We start from the raw sequence: 20351 nt of genomic DNA, 5'->3' as shown, positions 1-20351 counted from the left end.
AATGAGCAGAAGCATCTCAATCACGTTCACAGCCACGCTACAACATTTACTCCTCTGTATTTCTTTTCTACCTTCCAGATAAACGAGCTGGAGAAGCTCACAGCACAGAGCGATGACCTAGCGTTACATCTGGAGAGGCGCTTACTGCCTTTTTTTCCCTGGACGTAAAACAAAAACAGTCCGCCTCCACAGCTGAGAGTAAAACGCTGACCCCGTCTCTACACGCTCACGCAGCAGCAGCGTTTTGGATTTCAACCTCATAGAATGATAAACGTGAGAGGCGGGGTTGCCACGGCAACAGATAAGCACGCCATGGCAACGTGCACATTTGTGAAGGAGCATCATTATCAGTGGGATCGCGAGCGGCTTACCAATGCGATGACGGTGGCGCCGGCGCCGGCAAGCGCGACAATGTAGAGGTGGTAGGACAAGTAGAACTGTGGGTGAAGAAAAGGAGAAGATTAGCGGAGGGAGGACGATGAAGATGAGATATAATATAAAAAAAGGTCGGCGTCCTCTCACCTCGCTCGTGTCACAGATTTCACCCAGTGTGGCTCCGCAAGCTTTTCCCGGTGTGGCGTTCCAGGGAATAATACCTACAGGATCAGAGAGATGAAACATCACAGGACCGCCTTTTTCCTCCCCCGAGACGGTTTGATTGAAGGAATTATGAATCAGGCTCGGATAAAGATTAAAGGAAACGGCCTCTGAGCCGCTCCTACAGGGAACATATGGGTCACTGTCTCCTAACTGTAAGAAAACATGATGGAAAAGTTGCTGGTAGAAGCTGATTTTACTTCATAACATTAAATAAGATCAGAAAATCAATTAACGTTCGCACATCAGCTGTAACTGCTGCTAATAATTTGCTTTCAGGCAGTAATTGGGGTTAATATTTCACACGGTCGTACAGTACGACTGCCAAATGAAGCATTATGTGATCCTCATCCTACTTTGCGAGCGGGCCAGCTGTCCTTCAGATGTGGGTCACATACTGTACATTAGGCCGTCGCACAGATAACGAGATGTGCAATCTCAGGAGAGTGTTGCTGCGTCGTATTACTGCGGGAAGGTGGATTTTCATAGAGATCCAATCAGGAGCTCAATAATCTAAATGTGTTTTTTTCATCTCTTCCTGTATAGAAAATAACATTTTAAGTGAAGTGGAGATAAATATGTCATGTTTATACTCTGGTGTATAGAGACAGAGAGCAGTAAGCCTGCAGAGTTACATGTTATATAAATGTATACTGTGGTTCTGCTGCTCCAATATGAGACGGACTGTCGCTAACGGTGGCTAATGTTAACTAGCCTGGAGCTTATTGTGGCTAATGGTGGCTGATGTTATAAAGATATGACCAGTAGCTTATGATGGCTAATGTTAGCTTACTTTAGAGAAAATAAGGCCTGTAGTTTATGGCTAATGTTGGCTAATTTCACAAAGATATGACTAGTAGCATATGATGGCTAATGTTAGCTTACTTTAGAGAGATGTTGTAGCTTATGATGATTAATATTAGCAAACTTGAGACATATGGCCAGTTTTTTTATCATGGCTAATGTTAGCTAACTATAGGGAGATATGACCAGTAGCTAACAGTGGCTAATGTTAGCTGACTTTAGACAAAATAAGGCCTGTAGTTTATGGCTAATATTCATTAATGTTACAAAGATATAACCATGCAGTAGCTTATGATGGCCAATGTTTGCTAACTTTAGACTAACTTTGCTAACTACAGAGAGATATGACCAGTCGCTTAGCTAATGTTAGCAAAGTTTAGTGAAAAGAAGAATATAGGTAATGTTGACTAAATTTAGGGAGCTATGACTGCTACAAGTAGTAGTAGTAGTAGTAGCCATCTTAAAAAAATAAGCTAACCAGTAGCTAGCTAACTTTAGAGAAATGAGACCAGTAGCATATGGTGACTAATGTTGGCTATCTATCACGAGTAGCTTATGATGGCTAATGTTAACTAACTTTATAATATTAGCTAACTTTAGAGATATGGCCAGTAGTTATGGTGGCTAATGTTTGCTAACTATAGAGAGATAGCCTATAACCTTAGCTTCTGAAGGCTAATGGTGGGTACCTTTAGTGAGATATGAGTACGCTTACTTCCTGTACTTGTGTTAATATTATCTTATGTTAGTCTTTGAGTATCATGAAAAAAAATAAATATATATTATATATTATTATTATTATTATAACTTTATGGAGAGATATAACAGTGAGTTATGAGGCCTAACGATGGCTGCAGTTGGCCTCGTTCTACACTTTACTCTCCTGCAGGTGAAGCCTGGGCTACATTGTGAAAACAGCGAGCGGCACCGGGATGTTTCTTTTATGTGCACAGTAAAAAGCTTTTATCGCCGAGGCTCGTCGGCACGTTTGAGCGCACTCGCCTTGATCAGGGGAACTTCTCTTAAACTCTGAAGACATTGAACACAGCGTGCAGTCTGATCCTTTTTACTTCAGCTGCACATCAAAATATCTGAAGGAGACGCAACATGTTGCGTTTGAACGTGCAGTTTAGGCTCTTGTGTTACTTTTTGGCAGTTGCTTTGCTGATTTTACACATTTGCCACGAGCCTTGTTGCTGACATGAAGTCACAACATCTTTAATTTTGAAGATAAAGAAGATATTGTGCCTTTAAAAGCTATTTTCTGCTGTGTTACCCAGTTTTCAAGGCCCACCTGTCCTTCAAGTTCTGCTCCTGCACACCTGATCCAATTAAACCATAATGAAAATGTGTCACCTTTAATTAGATCAGGTGTGCAGAAGCAGAGCGAAAGTACGAAGGACGCGCTGTCCTCGATGTCTCGACCGCGTACTTACCGTACTGCCTGACGTCCACGCAGATGGAGTCGGGAGAGGTGATGTTGGCGTCGGGAGACCTCATGGCGGCGCAGGTGGTCCACATGTTAAAGAAGAGGAACACGGGTATCGCCGTGAAGCCGAAGATGGCGAGGAAGGCCAGGAAGAGGATGTAGGTCAGGAACATGAACTGGAGAAAAGAAAAGAGAGAAACATTTGAGTTGAATTAAAGAAAATAGGTTAATATTATTCCTCAAAGACCTCACACTCACATCCAGAGTCTGTGTTTAAGCTAATGTTGCTGGACATCTGCAGCAATTAGAATAATCAGGCTAGAAAGGACAAACTGTGCCAGAGTTTCCCTCAAGGGCTCGACTGTTTGTGCGTCTTTCTTTCTTATGCATCTTTGAATGTGTAGCAGAGGTTTGTGATTCAGGCTCTGCAACACCTTCATGGTGACCTCTTGTAAAACATTATGAATTCATGTTCTGCTCCTGAGTAAGGACATTATAAAACACACATCAAGGTGATTAAAATCTCATTTAGAGGCTTTACTTTGGGGTGTAACTGGGTCAGTGGGTGTGTTGATTTGCAGCTGCTGTTTGTGTGTGTGTGTGGACGTACGAAGGCAGTGATGCAGCGTCCACAGACGGTGGTCTTGAAGTCGCTCTGCAGCTCCTTCTTGATAGCGCTGGTGGTGTAGAAGCCCTCAGCCAGGAGGATGATGGCGTAGACGAAGAAGAAGGAGGCGATGCCGTAGATGATGTACTGAAAGATCTGGATTCTGAACAAACACGCAGAAAATCACTGATTTAGTAGCTGAAGATGGCTAATGTTAGCTAACTTTAGAGAATATGACCAGTCGCATACGGTGACTAATGTTGGCTAACTATCACGAGTAGCTTGTGTGCTAATGTTAACAAACTTTAGACAATATGAGACCAGATGGCTATAGTTAGCCAACTTTAGAGGGATATAAGTAGCAAGTAGCTTATGGTGGCTAATGTTGGCTAATTGTATAGATAGGACCAGTAACTGATGATATCTAATGTTAGCTAACTTTAGAGGGATATGACCAGTAGCTTATGGTTTCTAATATTAGCCAACTTCAGCCGAAACAAGGTAATTTAGGCTAACGTTGGCTAACTTTATAGATATGACCAGTAATTGATGATGGCTAATGTTAGCTAATTTTAGAGGGATATGAGTAACTTATGGTGGCTAATGTTAGCTAATTTTAAATACATATTACCTGTATGCCAGCTAACGTTAGCAAACTTTAGTCAGAATACAACAAGTATCTTATGGGAAATGTTGGCTGCATTTACTGAGGCGTAACTAGTAGCTTCTGATGGCTAATGTTAGCTGGTTTTATCAGTACAGCTTATGGTGGCTACTTTCAGTGAAGCTTTAACAGTGTCTCATTGGGAATCAATCCTCCGTATGACATTATGAATCAATCTGACAGACGAGATGTTGTAAACGCCTCCTCCTCTTCATCTACACTGTCTGTACAGTCTCTCACTTGAGTTAGGAGACATCTTATAGTTTTAGGGTCTTCTGAGTTATGGCAGACGATGTGGGCGGCTGTCCTCGACAGATTTAATAACTGCAGCGGTCGTATCTTCACTGCTGTTTCTACTCAAACTATTAATGATGCCAGGAGCTCTTCAGTGATTCATCGTTTTCCTACAACTTGTGAGGCTCCTCGCTCTCTACGTGTCACCAGGACGTCTGCGGCAGCGACTTACACCATGGCGAGGGTGGCGTGGTCGGTGGTGACCCTGGAGAAGTGGTTCTCCAGCATGGTCAGGGTGCCGGTCAGCGCCACGTGGCCGCAGCCGCAGAACAGAGCCACGCCTGAGAAGCAGAGGATGGTGGCCACCAGCGAGGCGTAGGGCACGCCGCCCAGACACTTGATGCAGCACTCGAAGCATCCTGCAGGGGGGAGAGAGAGGAGGGAGGAGGGTTTAATCCACTGATACAAAGAGAGAACAAACCAAGATGAAGCGAAAACACAGAGCAGACTGCAGCAAAATGACACCTCTGATGATGATGATGACACTCGCTGCAACACTTTTGGTCCGCTGCTGCTTCATGTTGCAGAAAAACCTGCCGTGGACGTCAAGTCTACACAGTGAAGATCAACTCTTCGTGTCGTGCTGCTAATCAGCATCTTTCACAGTCGAGCTCGGCCGGGAGTTGCTGAATATTACATGGAAACGGCGCTACGAGCTCTCATCCTGCTCCAAAAAACATCTCCGTCTCCTCCTTTTTTGTCTTTAAAGTAACGTCTCAGAAGCTTCTTTGTGTGTCTTTTGACCAGAACGCATGAATAACTCATGAGCTGATCCTAAATAAATGATTTTTAAATGCCGTTTCTTTTCTAGGGCATCAGAGGAGGGACACTTTTTAGTTTTGGGGTTGAACCTCTGAGATGCTGGAGATGCTGTCATCGTCATCACAGCGGAGAGGAAAGTAACAACATCGTCGTATCGAAGCACAAGAGTCGCATCTTATATAACAACCCCGTTTAAAAATAGCTCCTCCGGCAAAGCGAAGCAGGAAGTTACTCTGAAAGAAAAGAGAAAAAAAAAAAAAATGAACTGTCTTGTGTGTGTGCCACTTTGCTGTTTCCATGACAACGTGCTCCAATTGTGCAAAAAAGAAATGTGAAGCATCGATTTTTCATGTCGAGAAGTTTAGTTGAATCTAAACGTTTTTATATTTGTCAGAGCCGGACTGGACTCGGGCCGGGACTGAAGCTGCTGGATGGTTTTTACTGACGACAGCAGCAGAAGAAGTTGGTCTGTTGGTCCAGAAGGAACCTTCTCATCAACTATTAACACGATCTTCATGAATAATGTTGGAGACGTTCGTAGTTTCCTGAGTTTGGTGACCCCAGGACCTTTCCTGGAGCAGCGCCGTGAAGTCGGCCGTTGTGATTTTTGATTTATCTCAACAACTGTGTTCACTCGTTGGGTTTTAAGCCTCGTGGTCGTCGCCATCTTGGTTTTTCTCGCCAGAAGTGACCATTTTCTGAAGGAGGTGGAGCTGGGGAGGATTATTTTGAGGACAGGCGACTTTTCAAACACAACCTGAAGCTTCATCGTCTGTTTTACACTAAATCCACTAAATAAACATCACGTTACGTTGAAGAACTAGTGATTGAGACCATACCTCTGGTGCCCTGATTTGCTTCTGACCTCACTGTGGGGGGTCAGGTATTGAAAAACCTCTTCCTCTTCATGTCTGAGCCGTAAATCTAAGAGCCGCTACTCCTGCTGAAGACTGCGTTGCGTAACCGAAGCGGGAGGCTCGTTGCATAATAGATCCAAATCCTATTAATGTTAATGAAGGAAGCTGATGGGAGAGGTGGAGCTGATAAGGACTGGATGGTTCTGAGCTGAGAAACAGGCCGGGCCTCGGGGGGAGGAGGAGGAGGGAGGATGGGATGGACTCAGCGGGTCGATACGATGATGTTTAAAACGCTCCATCCTGCTATAAAAGGTCGACCTCAACAGGTAATTTAGTTTGATAGAGAGGAGAATAAACCCTGCCAGGTGACGTTATCTCGGCTTTGACTAAACCTCCTTTCAAAGAGGAGATTTACTCGCCTGGTATTAAATATTATTCCCTCTGTTAACTCTTTCTCCTCCCTTCATGGTTGAACTCACAGGTTTGATCTCATCTGGCCTGGTCCGCCCCGTGGCTACGACTGTTTGTCAGCCTAAAGTGCGCTAATGGGAAGCAGACAGGCCGGAGTGGTCAGCAGCAGCCGGCCCCTAATGGAAATCAATGGACTATTCATTAGAGCAGAATTTAGGTGACACACCGAGGCCGGGGCCATCGCTCTGGGTTTTTATACCTCGCAGCATCTCGCTACCTCCGGTCCTCCTCCTCTCTCGTTGAAATATGACTGCACGCCTCACGTTTGTACTGGAGTTAATCGCTCGGGCGAGATGTTTTAGGAGGAAGACGATGGAGAAGGAAGCGAGCGCGAGGTGATCGGAGAGGGGAGGTTGATGGAAAGCCGGCCGAGGAACAAAGAAGAAGGAGAAGGAGGTGAAGAAGGAGGCAGAACAGAGAGAGAGAGAGAGAGAGAAAGTGTAAGCGAAAGGCAGCTCTTGGCCCCAGGGCCCGGCAAATAGCAGTTGCCATAGAAACGCGTTACCCACGACCCAGTTCAGCGGCGCCGTAGCCCTTCACACACACAGACTGATGTAGAGTGATGTAACCTGAATCAAGACGTGGAGATCGGCAGGATGTGAACGTGATGATAAGAAATGTGGAGGGAAAGTATCTCACATCCAGGTTCTGGTGGTTCTGTTTCAGGAAGTGGGTCAAACTGATGAAACACTGTGTGATGAGAGAGGGATAAACACCAGAACGTGAGCTTGATTTCTGTGTTGTCACGTTTAAAAACCGACAGAAAAGTAAAGATTTGTTTCCTCTCAGACTCGCAGCGACTTCAGATTAAAGCCTCTGATCCTAAATCCAGATTATTCCACCGCCAGTGTTTCTATAATTCACTCTGTTGTTGATAAAGTGATGAACGACGGAGGTTTTCACCATTTTTTCTACAGTAGATCCAGTTATTTTAGCTACAAACAAGCCTCAAACCCTGACACATCATCACCATGTGCTAATCTACACATCCAGAAGCTACAGAAGTAAACTCTCCTTTTTGCTCTATTTTTGGTCTCCACCATCTTCCCAGGAAAACATCTTTAGCTGCTTTACGCTCCAGCTTTTAACTAACATAGTCTGTTTGCTATTTGGTGCTGGGCAAGTAGTGAACTATAGGTTTATCCTAATTATTTTGCTGTGAGAGGGAACTAAAAATAATCAAATATCGGGCTGTAGGACCAAAACATTGAGCTAAAAGACGCTAAAAATGATGTAATGTTATTATAAAAACATTGATTACACTGCAAGAGCTTTAAGTTTAGGTTACAGTCACTAAGACACTTATTTTAGGATTAATACTCTAACAGGTTTTCTGTATTAAGTCGTAGTTTGTGTCGTCTAAAAAAGAGACAATCTGCACCAAAGAGACAATCTGCACCTCCTTTGGATTTGTCCTATTTTTAAAACAACTGTGATATAGATCAAGTACAGCATTTTAAAATAAGTGCAGTAAATATAAACTGGACTGTGTTCTCTTTCATCTGTCATCTCTCGATAATAACGCCTGAATTAATCTGCCGTTTGTCTCTGAAACTATCGATTTCCTCGACTAAACTGAGAGAAAAAAGCAGAGAGACGACGACATCGACGGTCCTGAGAGCTAATAATCGGCCATAAACTGCACAAACCATGATGGTCGTCCAACTGTTTGCATCTGCCAGGAATAACAGCGTTAATAAAGCTTTGTGAATATTTCAGCGGCCGGTCTGCTCGCTGCCTGCAGCTCTACTCCGATTTAGAAGTGCTGTATTCATTATGGGGCAATTTCCTCACAGTGCATTATGGGTAGATTCCCACAAGAGCTGAGGGCGACCTTGGAGAGAGATGGAGAGAGTAAGACTTGTACTTTTCTGTTGTTAATTTTACTTCACAGTGGTTTTAATTGTGTCGCATGTCAATAAATCCTCCTTAAATAGCAGGAATGTTGTGGGAGAAAAATCAAAAGCCATCACAAAGTCAAAAACAAGGCTGTGTTTCCTCAAAGGATAATTACGCTTTATTACAAGTTGTTTCTGACTTGTTTTTCTCGTTGTTTCTATCAGTTATGACACCATAATTGCTTAAATCTGGGGATTTAGCGACAGTGCCACAGTGTAGTCAGACCATCTGAACCTATAGACTCAAGATGTAGCTAATAATCCCTCATAGCAACTAGCGATCAATGAACTTATCAAGCGTCCACATGTGATGCATTCAGGTGCAGGACCGAGTGAAGGTCATACCCATTTTGGCAGCGTTCAGAGCCCAAATACAGACGATATACACCCGGCGTAATAACAGTTTGGTTGGTTTGGTTAGATTTAGGTGTCAAAACTACCACGTAACATCATTTTCGTATGTTTCTCGGTCACACACGGACGTGAAACCTGCTCTCCTGCATGGAAACCCCTAGGTACGACCCGTCCAAACACCCAAACCACCTCCCGAATTGGACTTTACACAACGATAGCCACTCGCCAGGCTGCCAAATCTCAAAAATAATCAATACTGTGTGAAGAAAATCAGAAAATCCTCAAAACTGACGACCTAGAACTGTGGAAGCGTTATTACGTGATCTTTTATCAGGTAATAATTTCACCCCCTTCGTCAAACATTCTCAGTAATCGGCTTGTTTCTGGACATTGATCAAGAGGACACGATGCTCTCTGTGCCAGGTAAGAGGATGACGCCAGCCGCCATCACCAACCTTCTTCTCTCGACCCTAATCTGCTGTTTGTGAGATATGCAGCATTATGAAGGCCACGAGGTCGGCAGCATCGGTCCGGGGCCGTAATTGAGCGTGATGGACCGCACAACTCTTTTTAAATCCTGCTCTCAGGCGCTCTGCTGCGTGATCAATACTTTTTATCCTGCTGATCTGCTGGATGTTGCTGCCCTCCATCCATCCCTCTGTAGCCAACCTGGGCTCAACTGTAACAGCTGGACGAGCGACTCAATTCCCAAGATTCACCCACCTATGTTGACTGTAAAACATAGAAATGCAAACACAGATGGGGCAGAGAAACACACACAGACTGTTACAAATCGGCTTGTTTGCGTCTGAACCGCAAAGTACCAGCAGGTTATTATTGCAAAACACAGGAATTCATCTACGTTCAAGCCCACCAGAGGAAAAGGTAACCTACATGCAGCTGCATCAGGCTCACACGCTCTCTCAAACATCAAATATTCATCTGTTCTCAGGGTGACTTCAGGTCCTTCTGCAAGTGTTTTTGTCTCTTGGTGTAACACTCACATAGAGTGCAGTGGGACATCTCCTACTGACCTGATGTTCTCTGCTGTGGTCCATCAGGGTCAACAACACATACAGTAGATGTGCAGCAGAGAGCGAGAGGCCTCTGACGGGTGCTGCAAGAGTCTGTTTTTAATGTTTAATCTAGTTGCTTTAAGACTCATTAATGAAGATTTCTTTCTTACCTGGATAAAACATGTTGCATTGCTAATGTAAGCAAGCTATGGAAGCTAGTTAATGTTAGCAAAGTTTATATATGGAGGCTTATGTTGCTAAAGTTAGCAAGATATGGTAGCCAGTGTTAGCTATTGTTAACAAAGTTTATATATCGTGTACATTGTTGGCTAATGTTAGCAAAGTTTATATATGGAGGCTAATTTTAGGTAATGTTATCAAGGTAGCTAATGTAAGAAAAGTTTAGGTAACCTTTAAGACTTTAACATTGAATAATGTAACATTATGTAGCACTTTTTAGTTTTTCATTTATTCTTTTCATCTTTATTTGGGGTAAATTTGTATCCATAGCCAACATGAACTGAGGTGCTCGAGAAAGTTTAGGGACAGCTGGCTTATCATCAGGCAATCTCATAATTTGGAGTTTATTATGACACAATATGATGTAAGAAAGCTGTATTTTTTTGTCCTTTGGGGCTATTTTGTGTAACGAGGAGAGACCAATTAACAGCAGAATATTAAACAGGTTTATTTAAAACCGTCTGACTGCAGGGTGCAAGGACTTCACCTAAACAGAGATGGCAGATAGTCCACTGACCGCCTACGCAGTGTGAAAAGTCTCTTATCAGCTCTCTCTGGTTTCTAATCGAAGCAGGATCACCTGTCCTGAGTTGCCGTCTGGCGGCTCAGTGGAGCGAAGTGAACGCCATTAGTTGAGGTCTTGTTCCACCAAAATGTAAAATGGCCCCCCTGGCCAGAAGTGCTCTACCATTGAAGTGAATGGCTCTGCAGTTACGCAACCGACTTGGCTAATGTCACTTTGCCTGAGATGTCAAAGAAGTCAGTGGCCCTCCCCTGGCCCCTTCGCCTCCACTCCACCCTCCTCCCCCTGATGTGATTATGGAGATTCACTTTCCAGTAGCCCCGGGGGCTCGCAAGCATTGTATGTGTGTGAGTGTGTGAAGTCAGCACAAGGGACCAACAGATACGAGCTACTGCAGCACATTTACTGTAACACAGATACACTTACTGTGGGAGGCTGACCCGCCACAAACCCAAAAAAAAACACAGCTTACATCATCCGAAACGATCTAAATAATAGTTTCACAGCCGGGCCAATCAGACCCCAGCCTGAGACTGAGACACACAGTGACCTACTCATCAAACGGGCCCAGTCATTTATCGATGTCAGCCGTGGCTAACGATGACGAGTGCTAATCGGAATCAGTCGTTTTATGGGCCGTGGATGAGAGCAGCAGATTGGGCATCAGTGGGTGATGGAGGAAGGCCAGAGGAGGTTGGCATCTCTCAGGAACAAGGCGTGCTGCGCCAACCTGCCACTTGCTGCTATTCATATACCCACACTGCAGACTGGGGTTCAAACATAGCAGCGTTGGAGGGGGACGCATTCCGATTATTGTAATCTGTTGCTTCTGTCACGACTGTTTTGCTATCAGTTCATGTATTAGTTAATTGTATAGTCCACAAAAGATGAAATTATAGTGAAAATAAACTCCCCAAAGCCGTAGTGATGTCTTTAAATGTCTTTTTGTTATACCAACAGTCCAAAACCCCAAATTATTACATCTACAATTATAATTAACAGAGAAAAAGCAGCAAAACTTGGTCTTGTAGGACCAGTAGCTTAAAGTGGCTAATGTTAGCACTTTAGATATGGTGGCTGTTAGCAAATGTAAGTTAACTTTATATGTGGAGGTTAATGTCAGCTAATGTAAGCAAATTTTATATATGGTGGCTAACGTTAAGGTGGCTAATGTTAGCTAACTTAAAATATGGCGGCAAATATTTGCTAATGTATGCACAAGAAAGAAAAGCTTGCTGCTACAGCATCACTTGTGCTTGTATGACCAGTAAGTTATGGTGGCTAACGTTAGCTAACTTTAGATATGGTGTCTGTTAGCTCATGTTAGCAATGCTATTGTGGCTAATGTTAGTTTATGTTAGCCAACAGGCAGTTTGATGCTTAACCAGTAGATTAAAAGTGGCTAATGTAAGCTAACTTTATGGCTGTTAGCTCATGTTAGCAAATTTCATATTATGTGGCTAATGTTGATTAACGTTAGCCAGCAGGTGATTTGATGGGGGCCTTACTTAGTCTTGTATGACGTGTAGCTTAAAGTTGCTAATGTAAGCTAACTTTAGATATTGTGGCTAATGTTAGCTAGCAGCAGCATCCCCCTTAGGAGCAAAAGCTATCCACTTGACCCGAGGTCAAAAATAGGTCCGGATCTGGACCCAGACAGATCCTGCACACACTTTTTTCTTGAATAACATCTTTTCTTTATATACAATAAATAAGCAGTTGCCTTTTTAAGGGATTTTCCGCAACTCAGTCAGCATCCGTGCAGAAAAGAAACGGCAACGAGACACATTCATGCTAAAAAAAAGTGTTTGTTCTGTTGAACGTACGAGCAGAGAAAGCAAAATTTAAATATAAATGCGACCGCAGTGTGGGGACGGAGAGGGCTGAATATGAACATACCGCACGGTCTCACCCACACTCCTGCAAAAAATAGAGCTTCATCCTTCAGTGCAAGCGAAGCACCGACACAGACATTCCCCTAAACCACTCCTGGTCATTGACACGTAAACATACACAACACACACACATATCCAGATGGAGGCTGACAGCATGCTTTGGGCAAATGGCTTCAAATGAGGAACACATGAGCTTCTCGCTGTGTGACGGCTTTCACATGCTCCCACAACCTCACACACCTCCGGGGCGAGAGGAGAATAGGCGAAGGGTGTGTGTGCATGAGTGTGTGTGTGTGGGAACGAGAGATAAGAAGAAGAAGAAGAAGAAGAAGAAAAAGAAGAAGAAGAGGCAGGGAGGAGAAAGGAGAAGATGGCGAGCAGGGCTAGGAGGACAAAAAGTGGTGATTTGTACAGTTTGGGAGCACGTAAGGACAAAATCATGTGTAATAAATGATTAAAGAAGAAGTAAAACCTCTCTCACGCACACTCGTTTGCCCTGGAGACTACGCTGCGTATCTTTTTTTGTTCGTCAGAGATCAAATATGTGACGGCAACTAGCCAGAATTATCCCAATTACTATAATAACGCATCTGAAAGTCATCAGAAACTGCAGGAAACAGCTCCAACTTCATCTTATAAGTCCTTTATTCCACTCTGTGTGTGGGAGCCTTTCTTTTTTTTTTTTTTTTTGTTTCTTGATATCGTCACTGCCATAAAGAGATGAAAACTAGAGAGAGGCAGAGATTCAGCCAGAGTGAGGGGTGGTTATGTGTAACAAAGTCAAGTAGGAGATGGATGCCAGTAACAGCGAGTCTACGCATTCGAGTGTATGTGGGTGTGTGTGAGAGAAAATGTCCAAACCAGCTACTATTATAGTCAGTTTTCCTACTGATGGTTAAAATGCATTCGTGGACGAAGCTTGGCATTTGTGTTTGGCGATTTTAAGGATATGTTCGTCCAAAAATGAAAAATTCAGTCATTATCTACTCCGATTGGAAAGTCGGGCTAAGTTTTGTAGTAAGTTAAACATTTCTGGAGCTTCACAGCAAATAAGTGTCGAAGCATTCTCCGAAACGACTGAAGTAGATGAGGACTTGTTTAAAAATGTTAAAAAACACAAATAAAGAAACATAAAATGGATCCTTGTCAGCTTCTACAGTGAAATCTAAGTCTCCAGAAGCCCTGAGATCCTGAATTGATTGGAAAGAACGCTGTTTGCTAACATTTTTAGCTTAGCTGCAACAGTGGACGAGCTGTATGGAGCCATTTTATGTTTTTTTTTGGTTGTTATAAAACGTATAAAAACAAGTCCCCATCTACTTCAGTCGTTTAGCAGAATGCTGCAACACTTTTTTGCTGTGAAGCTCCAGAAATGATTTGCAAAACTTGACATGACTTTTAATCCGCATGAGGACGAGAAGATAAAGACTTGAATTTTCATTTTTGGGTGAACTGTTCCTTTAAATACTCCCCAGTTGTCAAATATATAGCAAATTATGCTTGTTAGCATGGCTAAAAGAAAGTAAGGTTGTTTAAAAAGCATCATCCAAAGCAGGAATGCTAACTTTAGCATCTAACACACAAACACAGAGCTGAATAATGTGTGTGGCGAAGAAGCTTCTCAGGATTCATGTGTGTGGCAGCAGTGATTTTTCTTCGGCCTCTAAAGTGGATTACAAGGACTCACACACTAACGTGGGCGACAAGTTCATTCAAAAAAAGGAGCACCAGCCACCTTCTAATATTTACAGTACAGCCACAACGATCCGTGAAGGATTAAAATGTTTATTGCAACATGTTTGATCTACTGTAAGGTCGAGACGACAGGGGAGGGAAGCTGTCCAATATTTATCAGCAACACAAACTAAATGTCAGCACCAGCAGGCAGAACGGACCGGCTCCTCCGCCGCCGCCCCGTCATCAAACACCAGGTTGGCCTTTAGATTCAAGGACTCGACTTGGACTCAGCTGGACTGTGGTGCTGAATATATTTTCACTGTTGCGGCCATGAAATTGAAATCTGCTCACTCACTGGAGGTTTTGGTCAGGTGAGTTTAGAGCCATAATCAGCTAATTTTGTTGTTTGTGTTCAATTAGAAATGCCAGGAAATAGTGAAAAACACCCAGAGCCCAAGGTGACATCTTCATTTTCATATTCATTTGTCCGACAACAGTCCAAAACCCAAGGATATTCAATATACTGTCAGAGAAAACCAGCACATATTCACAGTTTTGCTTTAATAAATGGCTACAAATGCACAATTAATGCATCGATTCCCAAACATTTTGACCTGTGATCCCTAAAAACCAACCCAACCACCTGAATACATGTTGGCAACGTTTGTTTCTGCAAACCACAGATAGGAAAAGATCATGTTTTAGCTCTTTTTGGTTGCTGGAAATTGTATAGTGGGTTTCATGATTACAAATGTTGAAACGCAGTCTTGAACAGTGGTCACTGGCTTGGCAGCCTCCACTACCATCCCCTCCACCTCCACATATGAACATCAGGTCCTAAACACGCATTTTCAGAAGGTTAAAAAGGTAAAAATCATATTAACAACTTGGCAAATGGCAGAAAAATGCATGTGTTTTCTTTATATCTTGTACATTCTTGTACAATCTTGTAACTCCTCAGATATGGAGGTTGGGCACCACTGGACTAACTTGTTAATCAACTAATCAAATAAGTACGAATAATGTAGCCAGTTGACGAAACAATAATCTTATAAGGGTTAGAAAAACGACGTGTTCATGCTATTTGTCGTATAGTGATTAAAAATGGGAGGCGGAAGGTGATACATTTGAAACACTAACACATGCTTTTTCCTTTTCTCAGTGAGAGTTAGATGAGAGGAGAGTGGTGTCACTCTCATGCCTGTTTGTTAATTGTGAAGCGATTAGCTTAGCTTAGCATAAGGTGGATAGCCTGGCTCGGCCCAAAGGGAGCAAAAATCCACCTACCGGGCACCTCTAAAGCTCTCTTACATCTTACTCTACTCTGTTTAATCCGTACAAAAAACTGAAGTGTATGAAACGATAATTCGCTGTTTCTTGACCAGGAACGGTAACTGCTGGTTGCCTGGCAACTGGTCCTGATCTTCTCATCTACTTCCTGGCAAGAGAGCAAATAGGCGTATTTTCCCAAAACAACATTTAAACATTAATCAACCTTCACTTGAGTTCAAGCTCCAATTTCTTTAAAAAAAATCAGTGTGAAAACATCTCCAGCACAGAGTCTTAACATCTTTTCCTCCGCTTGGGGTCAAACATCACAGATTTTTTACTGGGGGAGAAAACAAACTTGAAAGACAGATTACGAGGTCTCTTTGTTGCTTCAGAGGCTGCAGCGAGCTTCTGCCCTGCCATGCAGAAAATTCAACAAAACCTGCACCCCTCTCCAGACGATGATGTAATCTCTTACGGTTCTGATCTGAACATCATAACCAAAGGCGGCGAGCCAGCGACGTGTTATGTAAGCGCGGGCACGTACACACACACACACACACACACACACACACACACACACACACACACACAGGCAGAGAGAGGAAGGTGTGTGTGTGTGAACAGGCCAATCATTTACAACAAAGGGGAGGACGGACAGGAGCTTGAAATGCTCTCAGGGACACTTTCGAGGCCTCAAAGTCGCCACATTAAAGGTAAAAAATACAAAATGTCACATGAGAGCTGCTTGTTTCTCTAATCAAACTTTCATACTAATGAAATCAGATGAAATTGCGCCTCGGAGAGCGCGGCCGACGTCTCGTTATCCGAGTCCAGAGCACAGTGCACCTCTACAGACGTACAGATTAGAGATTATAGGACGCAATCAAGCAAAAAGATCAATCCATACCCACAAACACCACCAGCACCAGCACCACCACCACCACCACCCCTCCTACGGATTATCAACCCCGCCTGTGTTCATTTTACAGTTTGTAATTACTCTCAGCTCAATGTCACACAGAGACGCAGCAAAGTGACATAAAAGTGATGCAATTAACAACATACACTGTTTACCATAATTAAGGTGGCTAATGTAGTCACGGCTAATCAACATGCTCCTTACAGCACAACTGGGATCGCAGCTAATGCATCATTTTAAAGGGCTCACGTCCTGTTTTTCTTTACAAGAAAGTCAAGATGAAGTGAAAAAATGCATTTTTAACCATTTTAGATCACATCCATGGTCGTGTTGTGCAGATATTTAAAGGTGCAGTATGTAAGAATCGGCCACCTGTCGAATTCAGACTCAAAACAAACAGGGGCAGTGTTTCAACAGAGAAACGCTAACTGTAGCTTAGTTAGCTGTGCATCTAGCGGTCCGGATTGGGAGCTTGAGCACCAGGGAAGTGCTATAGTGCAGGAATATCATCTCATCAACCAGTCTTCAACTTTCAGCAGGACAGAGGTAAGATTCATTAGTTAGCGAGCTAGCAACAGCCCAAGTGTATCCTGTTTCATGTACCAGCTAGCAGTCTTTATCCTAAGCTAAGCTAACCGTCTCTTGGCTTTAGCTTCATGTTGGAATGAGGCTGGTATCAATCTCCTCATTTAACTCTCTTAATACAATATTGCATGACTGATACAGAAACTTTGATGCTTTTAATTTAAAGTTTTTGCTCTTCAGTGACACATAAGATCATAACGATGCCTTAAATTTAGTTATTAATGAATTGTGGCCAAGATGTAAACAGAGCGACATATTTAATAGTTGAAAAATGAACTTGTTGGAGCTTTTTGGTAGAGAACTCTTGTTCTTGTTACTCTTTGGCCGATATGTGTGAACAGAACATTTATCAGTCTGGCTCTAAAATACAACCCTTACAATATAGATTAGCATCATTAGCTTGTACAACTGGTTTGAATTATCTACAGCACAGCTCAAGTCACAGGTTTGTTTAAAATATAATCAACTGAAGTGAAAATTATATTATATTTTCTTGGATATGAACCTGATACATCCAGCTTGACTTGGCTTTTGACCTTTAGATACCCAGTCCCTGTCTGACCCTTGACCTGGACCTGTCAGATGAAAGGTTCTGACTTTGCAGGACGTACAAGATGATTCTCTGTTCGCTGTTTGATTACCACACGATGCATCTGGGAGTTATGACTTTGCTTCCTGAATCAGAAAACGTGTTGATCTGCAGCAGAAGAGGCAGCGCTGGCACCCACCAACACAAGCTCCTTACATGACAGCTCTTGCCTTCACGCCCCCCACTGTAAATCTTCAGCTTCTTAACGGATGCTATAAGCTTATGGTCACATTCCAGATGTCAAAGGCACACACACAAATGATTACACCAACAAATAGGCCATCCCTCCAATCCAGTCTATTTTTGGTCGTCCGATGTGGGTGGATTCAGTTGCGCAACATCACACCTGGAGCACAACAGTCCGGGCTGCAGAGGTGGAACTGGGTGAATGCACCGTGATAATGTATCTGCATCCATATAAAATGGTGATTAACGAATACAGAGGGTTAATTGCTAACTATAAATATGGCCGCCCTCCTGCTCAATTATCCTGAGGGTCTTCAAACACACGCGCCCACTCTGACAATTGAAGTTACATGATGGAGGCTCTCATTGGACACTGGCCTGTGCGTAGCAGCGTGCCTCAGGAGAGGATGATGTAATGTCTTTTTAAAAACATCACTGTTGAGGGACACCCCACTCTTCTGCGCCTTACGTCATACACTATGACCCAGCAGTATCACTGTTGCTGGGCCCAAGAAGTGCCGAAGGAACTACAACTAATGTCACTTCAAGTGTGTTGGCGCTGAGACTTTGAGGTCATAAAACATATTTTATCCGGAACCTTAACTTAAGACAGTGATTCTGTGATACTGAAGTTAAAAATCTGAATATTTGCTTCCAAGATAGTAACATTTTTGTAACATTGAGACAAAAAAATTAAATGATTGCTCCAAAAATTGTGACATTTCATGCCATTGTGTAATACTAAAGCAAAAGTCTGAATTTTAGTTCCCAAAATAGTAACATTTTATCCTGTTTCGTAACGTTGAAGCTACAAATCTAAATAGCTGCCAAGGAAATTGTGACATTTCGTGCCATTTTGTAATACTAAAGCTAAAAATCGAATATTAGTTCCCAAAATAGTGACATTTCCTGCCGTTTTATAACACCAAAGCTATAATTGTGGGTATTAGTTCTCAAAATGGTAACATTTCCTGCCATTTTATAACACTGAAGCTAAAAGCCTGGATATTAGTTCCCAAAATAGTAACATTTCCTGCCATTTTATAACACTGAAGCTAAAAACCTGGATATTAGTTCCCAAAATGGTTACATTTGAGCTGTTTTGTAAAATTTGAGCTATAAATCTAAATCACTGCTCACAAAATTGTGACATCTCGTGCTATTTTGTAAAGCTAAAAATAAAAAATCGAACATTAGTTCCCAAAATGGTACATTTCCTGCCATTTTATAATGTCAAAGCTAGATAATTTAAATATCTGCTTCAAAAATAAAGACATCAGCTGCTGTTATGTAACACTGAAGCAACAAGGCATGTCTCTCTTCAAACACAAAACTCTTCGTTTCAACACATCTGCACAGTGAAGTGCAGCAGAAGGAATAAATCACTGGATGTTGCTGTGAGGTGAGTGTGTAAAATCAACTCTCCTGCTCTCTGACAGCCAACAGGGCAGAGAAACACCCTTAATTCATGATTTACACATCAGACAGAAAATGTGTGTAATCTGCGTGTCCAGTCACATTCAGACGGGTCTACAGGGAAGATGTTGTTAGAGGTCTCCAACCTGACGGATGTGATTTTACTACCAAGCCACGATGAAAACAAATCAGTCACATCCAACATCCTGTGTGTTTGGGCGTTGAGTCCCCTCCAGTGCACAAGAGACACACCTACAATATTCCCACACACAGATTCAGCAGAGAAACAGCAACAGGCTGGTCTTTGGTGTGCACATAAAACACTATCTTAATGTCCTCCACATGCACACTGACACTGGGTTTGATGCTGCTGGATTTAAAGGACACCAGATCTGAATACGTGCGCCCCACAGATGCTCCATTAACAACCCCATTGTAACTGATGGACATCCATCTGCATCCAAGTGCACCTCTGATCGTCTCCTTTTTGCAGCCTCCAGCTCGACTGCTGCATTCATATAAAACACACACAGGCTTCATATGTTGCAGAAGCGTCGACTAATCAACGCTCCTGTCGGATCAGACACCCGAGCCTCTTGATAATAATCGCAGCGGCTGCGGCGGGAGGATCATGAGGCGGCTGCTCCAACACCTGAACCTGAACAATGCAGCCGTGCACACTGAGCGCGCCGCCTCCTTATCAGCCGCTCATTAAGGCTCATGATGCATTAAAAGAAAGAGCAAATTGGCATTAATGTATGCACCATAAAACCAGACCGTGCACGTCCAACCCGCCCACCCTCTTCTTACTCCCCTCCATCAGCCTCCAAATCCCTCCGAAGGCGCAACATACACAGAAAAAACGTCAAATTACGCTCGGGGGGATTGGTGCTTTAATCTCGGTCATCTGCAGCAGAGAGGGACCGTTATTGCTTTTTTTTTTTTTCTTTCCGCCAAATCGCCTTCAAATAGGTGAGAGGCCACATAGGAGAAAAAAGAAAAAAAAGCACCGCTATTGTGTCGCGCACAAGCGAGGAGCCATTGCAAGTAGGTTAAACCGCCGAGGCTGGCGCAGAGCGTCTCCAAACGGGGAAAACACACAGAAACGCGCCACTGTCAGCGGCTGGTCGAGCGTACCTTTGCTCTCCTGTCCCTCGTCTTGAGTCTCCTCCGCGTTGGACTCCATGGCCGGCTTTGTCCCATCCATTATTTTAGCGGAATATAGTCTCCTTGTGGCACTTGTACCTTACAGTCTGTGGATGGTGGAGCCCGTCCTGGTGACTTGATGCTCTCTCT

At 43.2% G+C, this 20351-nt stretch overlaps 1 protein-coding gene across 1 annotated transcript in view; it reads right to left on the bottom strand.

The window, feature by feature from the left end:
• LOC311253499 (neuronal membrane glycoprotein M6-b-like) overlaps window positions 1-20351 on the bottom strand; it is a 23873-nt gene extending 3522 nt beyond the window's left edge. The window contains exons 1-6 of the mRNA XM_084347511.1: window positions 20193-20351; window positions 4568-4754; window positions 3441-3600; window positions 2838-3006; window positions 523-596; window positions 372-437 (exon numbers count right to left, since the gene is read on the bottom strand). Of these exons, the coding sequence (XP_084203637.1) occupies window positions 372-437; window positions 523-596; window positions 2838-3006; window positions 3441-3600; window positions 4568-4754; window positions 20193-20262 (726 nt within the window). The 5' untranslated portion in view covers window positions 20263-20351. The remainder of the gene's footprint in view (window positions 1-371; window positions 438-522; window positions 597-2837; window positions 3007-3440; window positions 3601-4567; window positions 4755-20192) is intronic.

This window comes from Pagrus pagrus, assembly GCF_965226575.1.
Source record: "Pagrus pagrus genome assembly, chromosome: 24".
Classification (NCBI taxonomy): Eukaryota; Metazoa; Chordata; class Actinopteri; order Spariformes; family Sparidae; genus Pagrus; species Pagrus pagrus.
The sequence above is the reverse complement of the archived record's forward strand: the minus strand, read 5'-3'. Positions and strand labels throughout refer to the sequence as shown.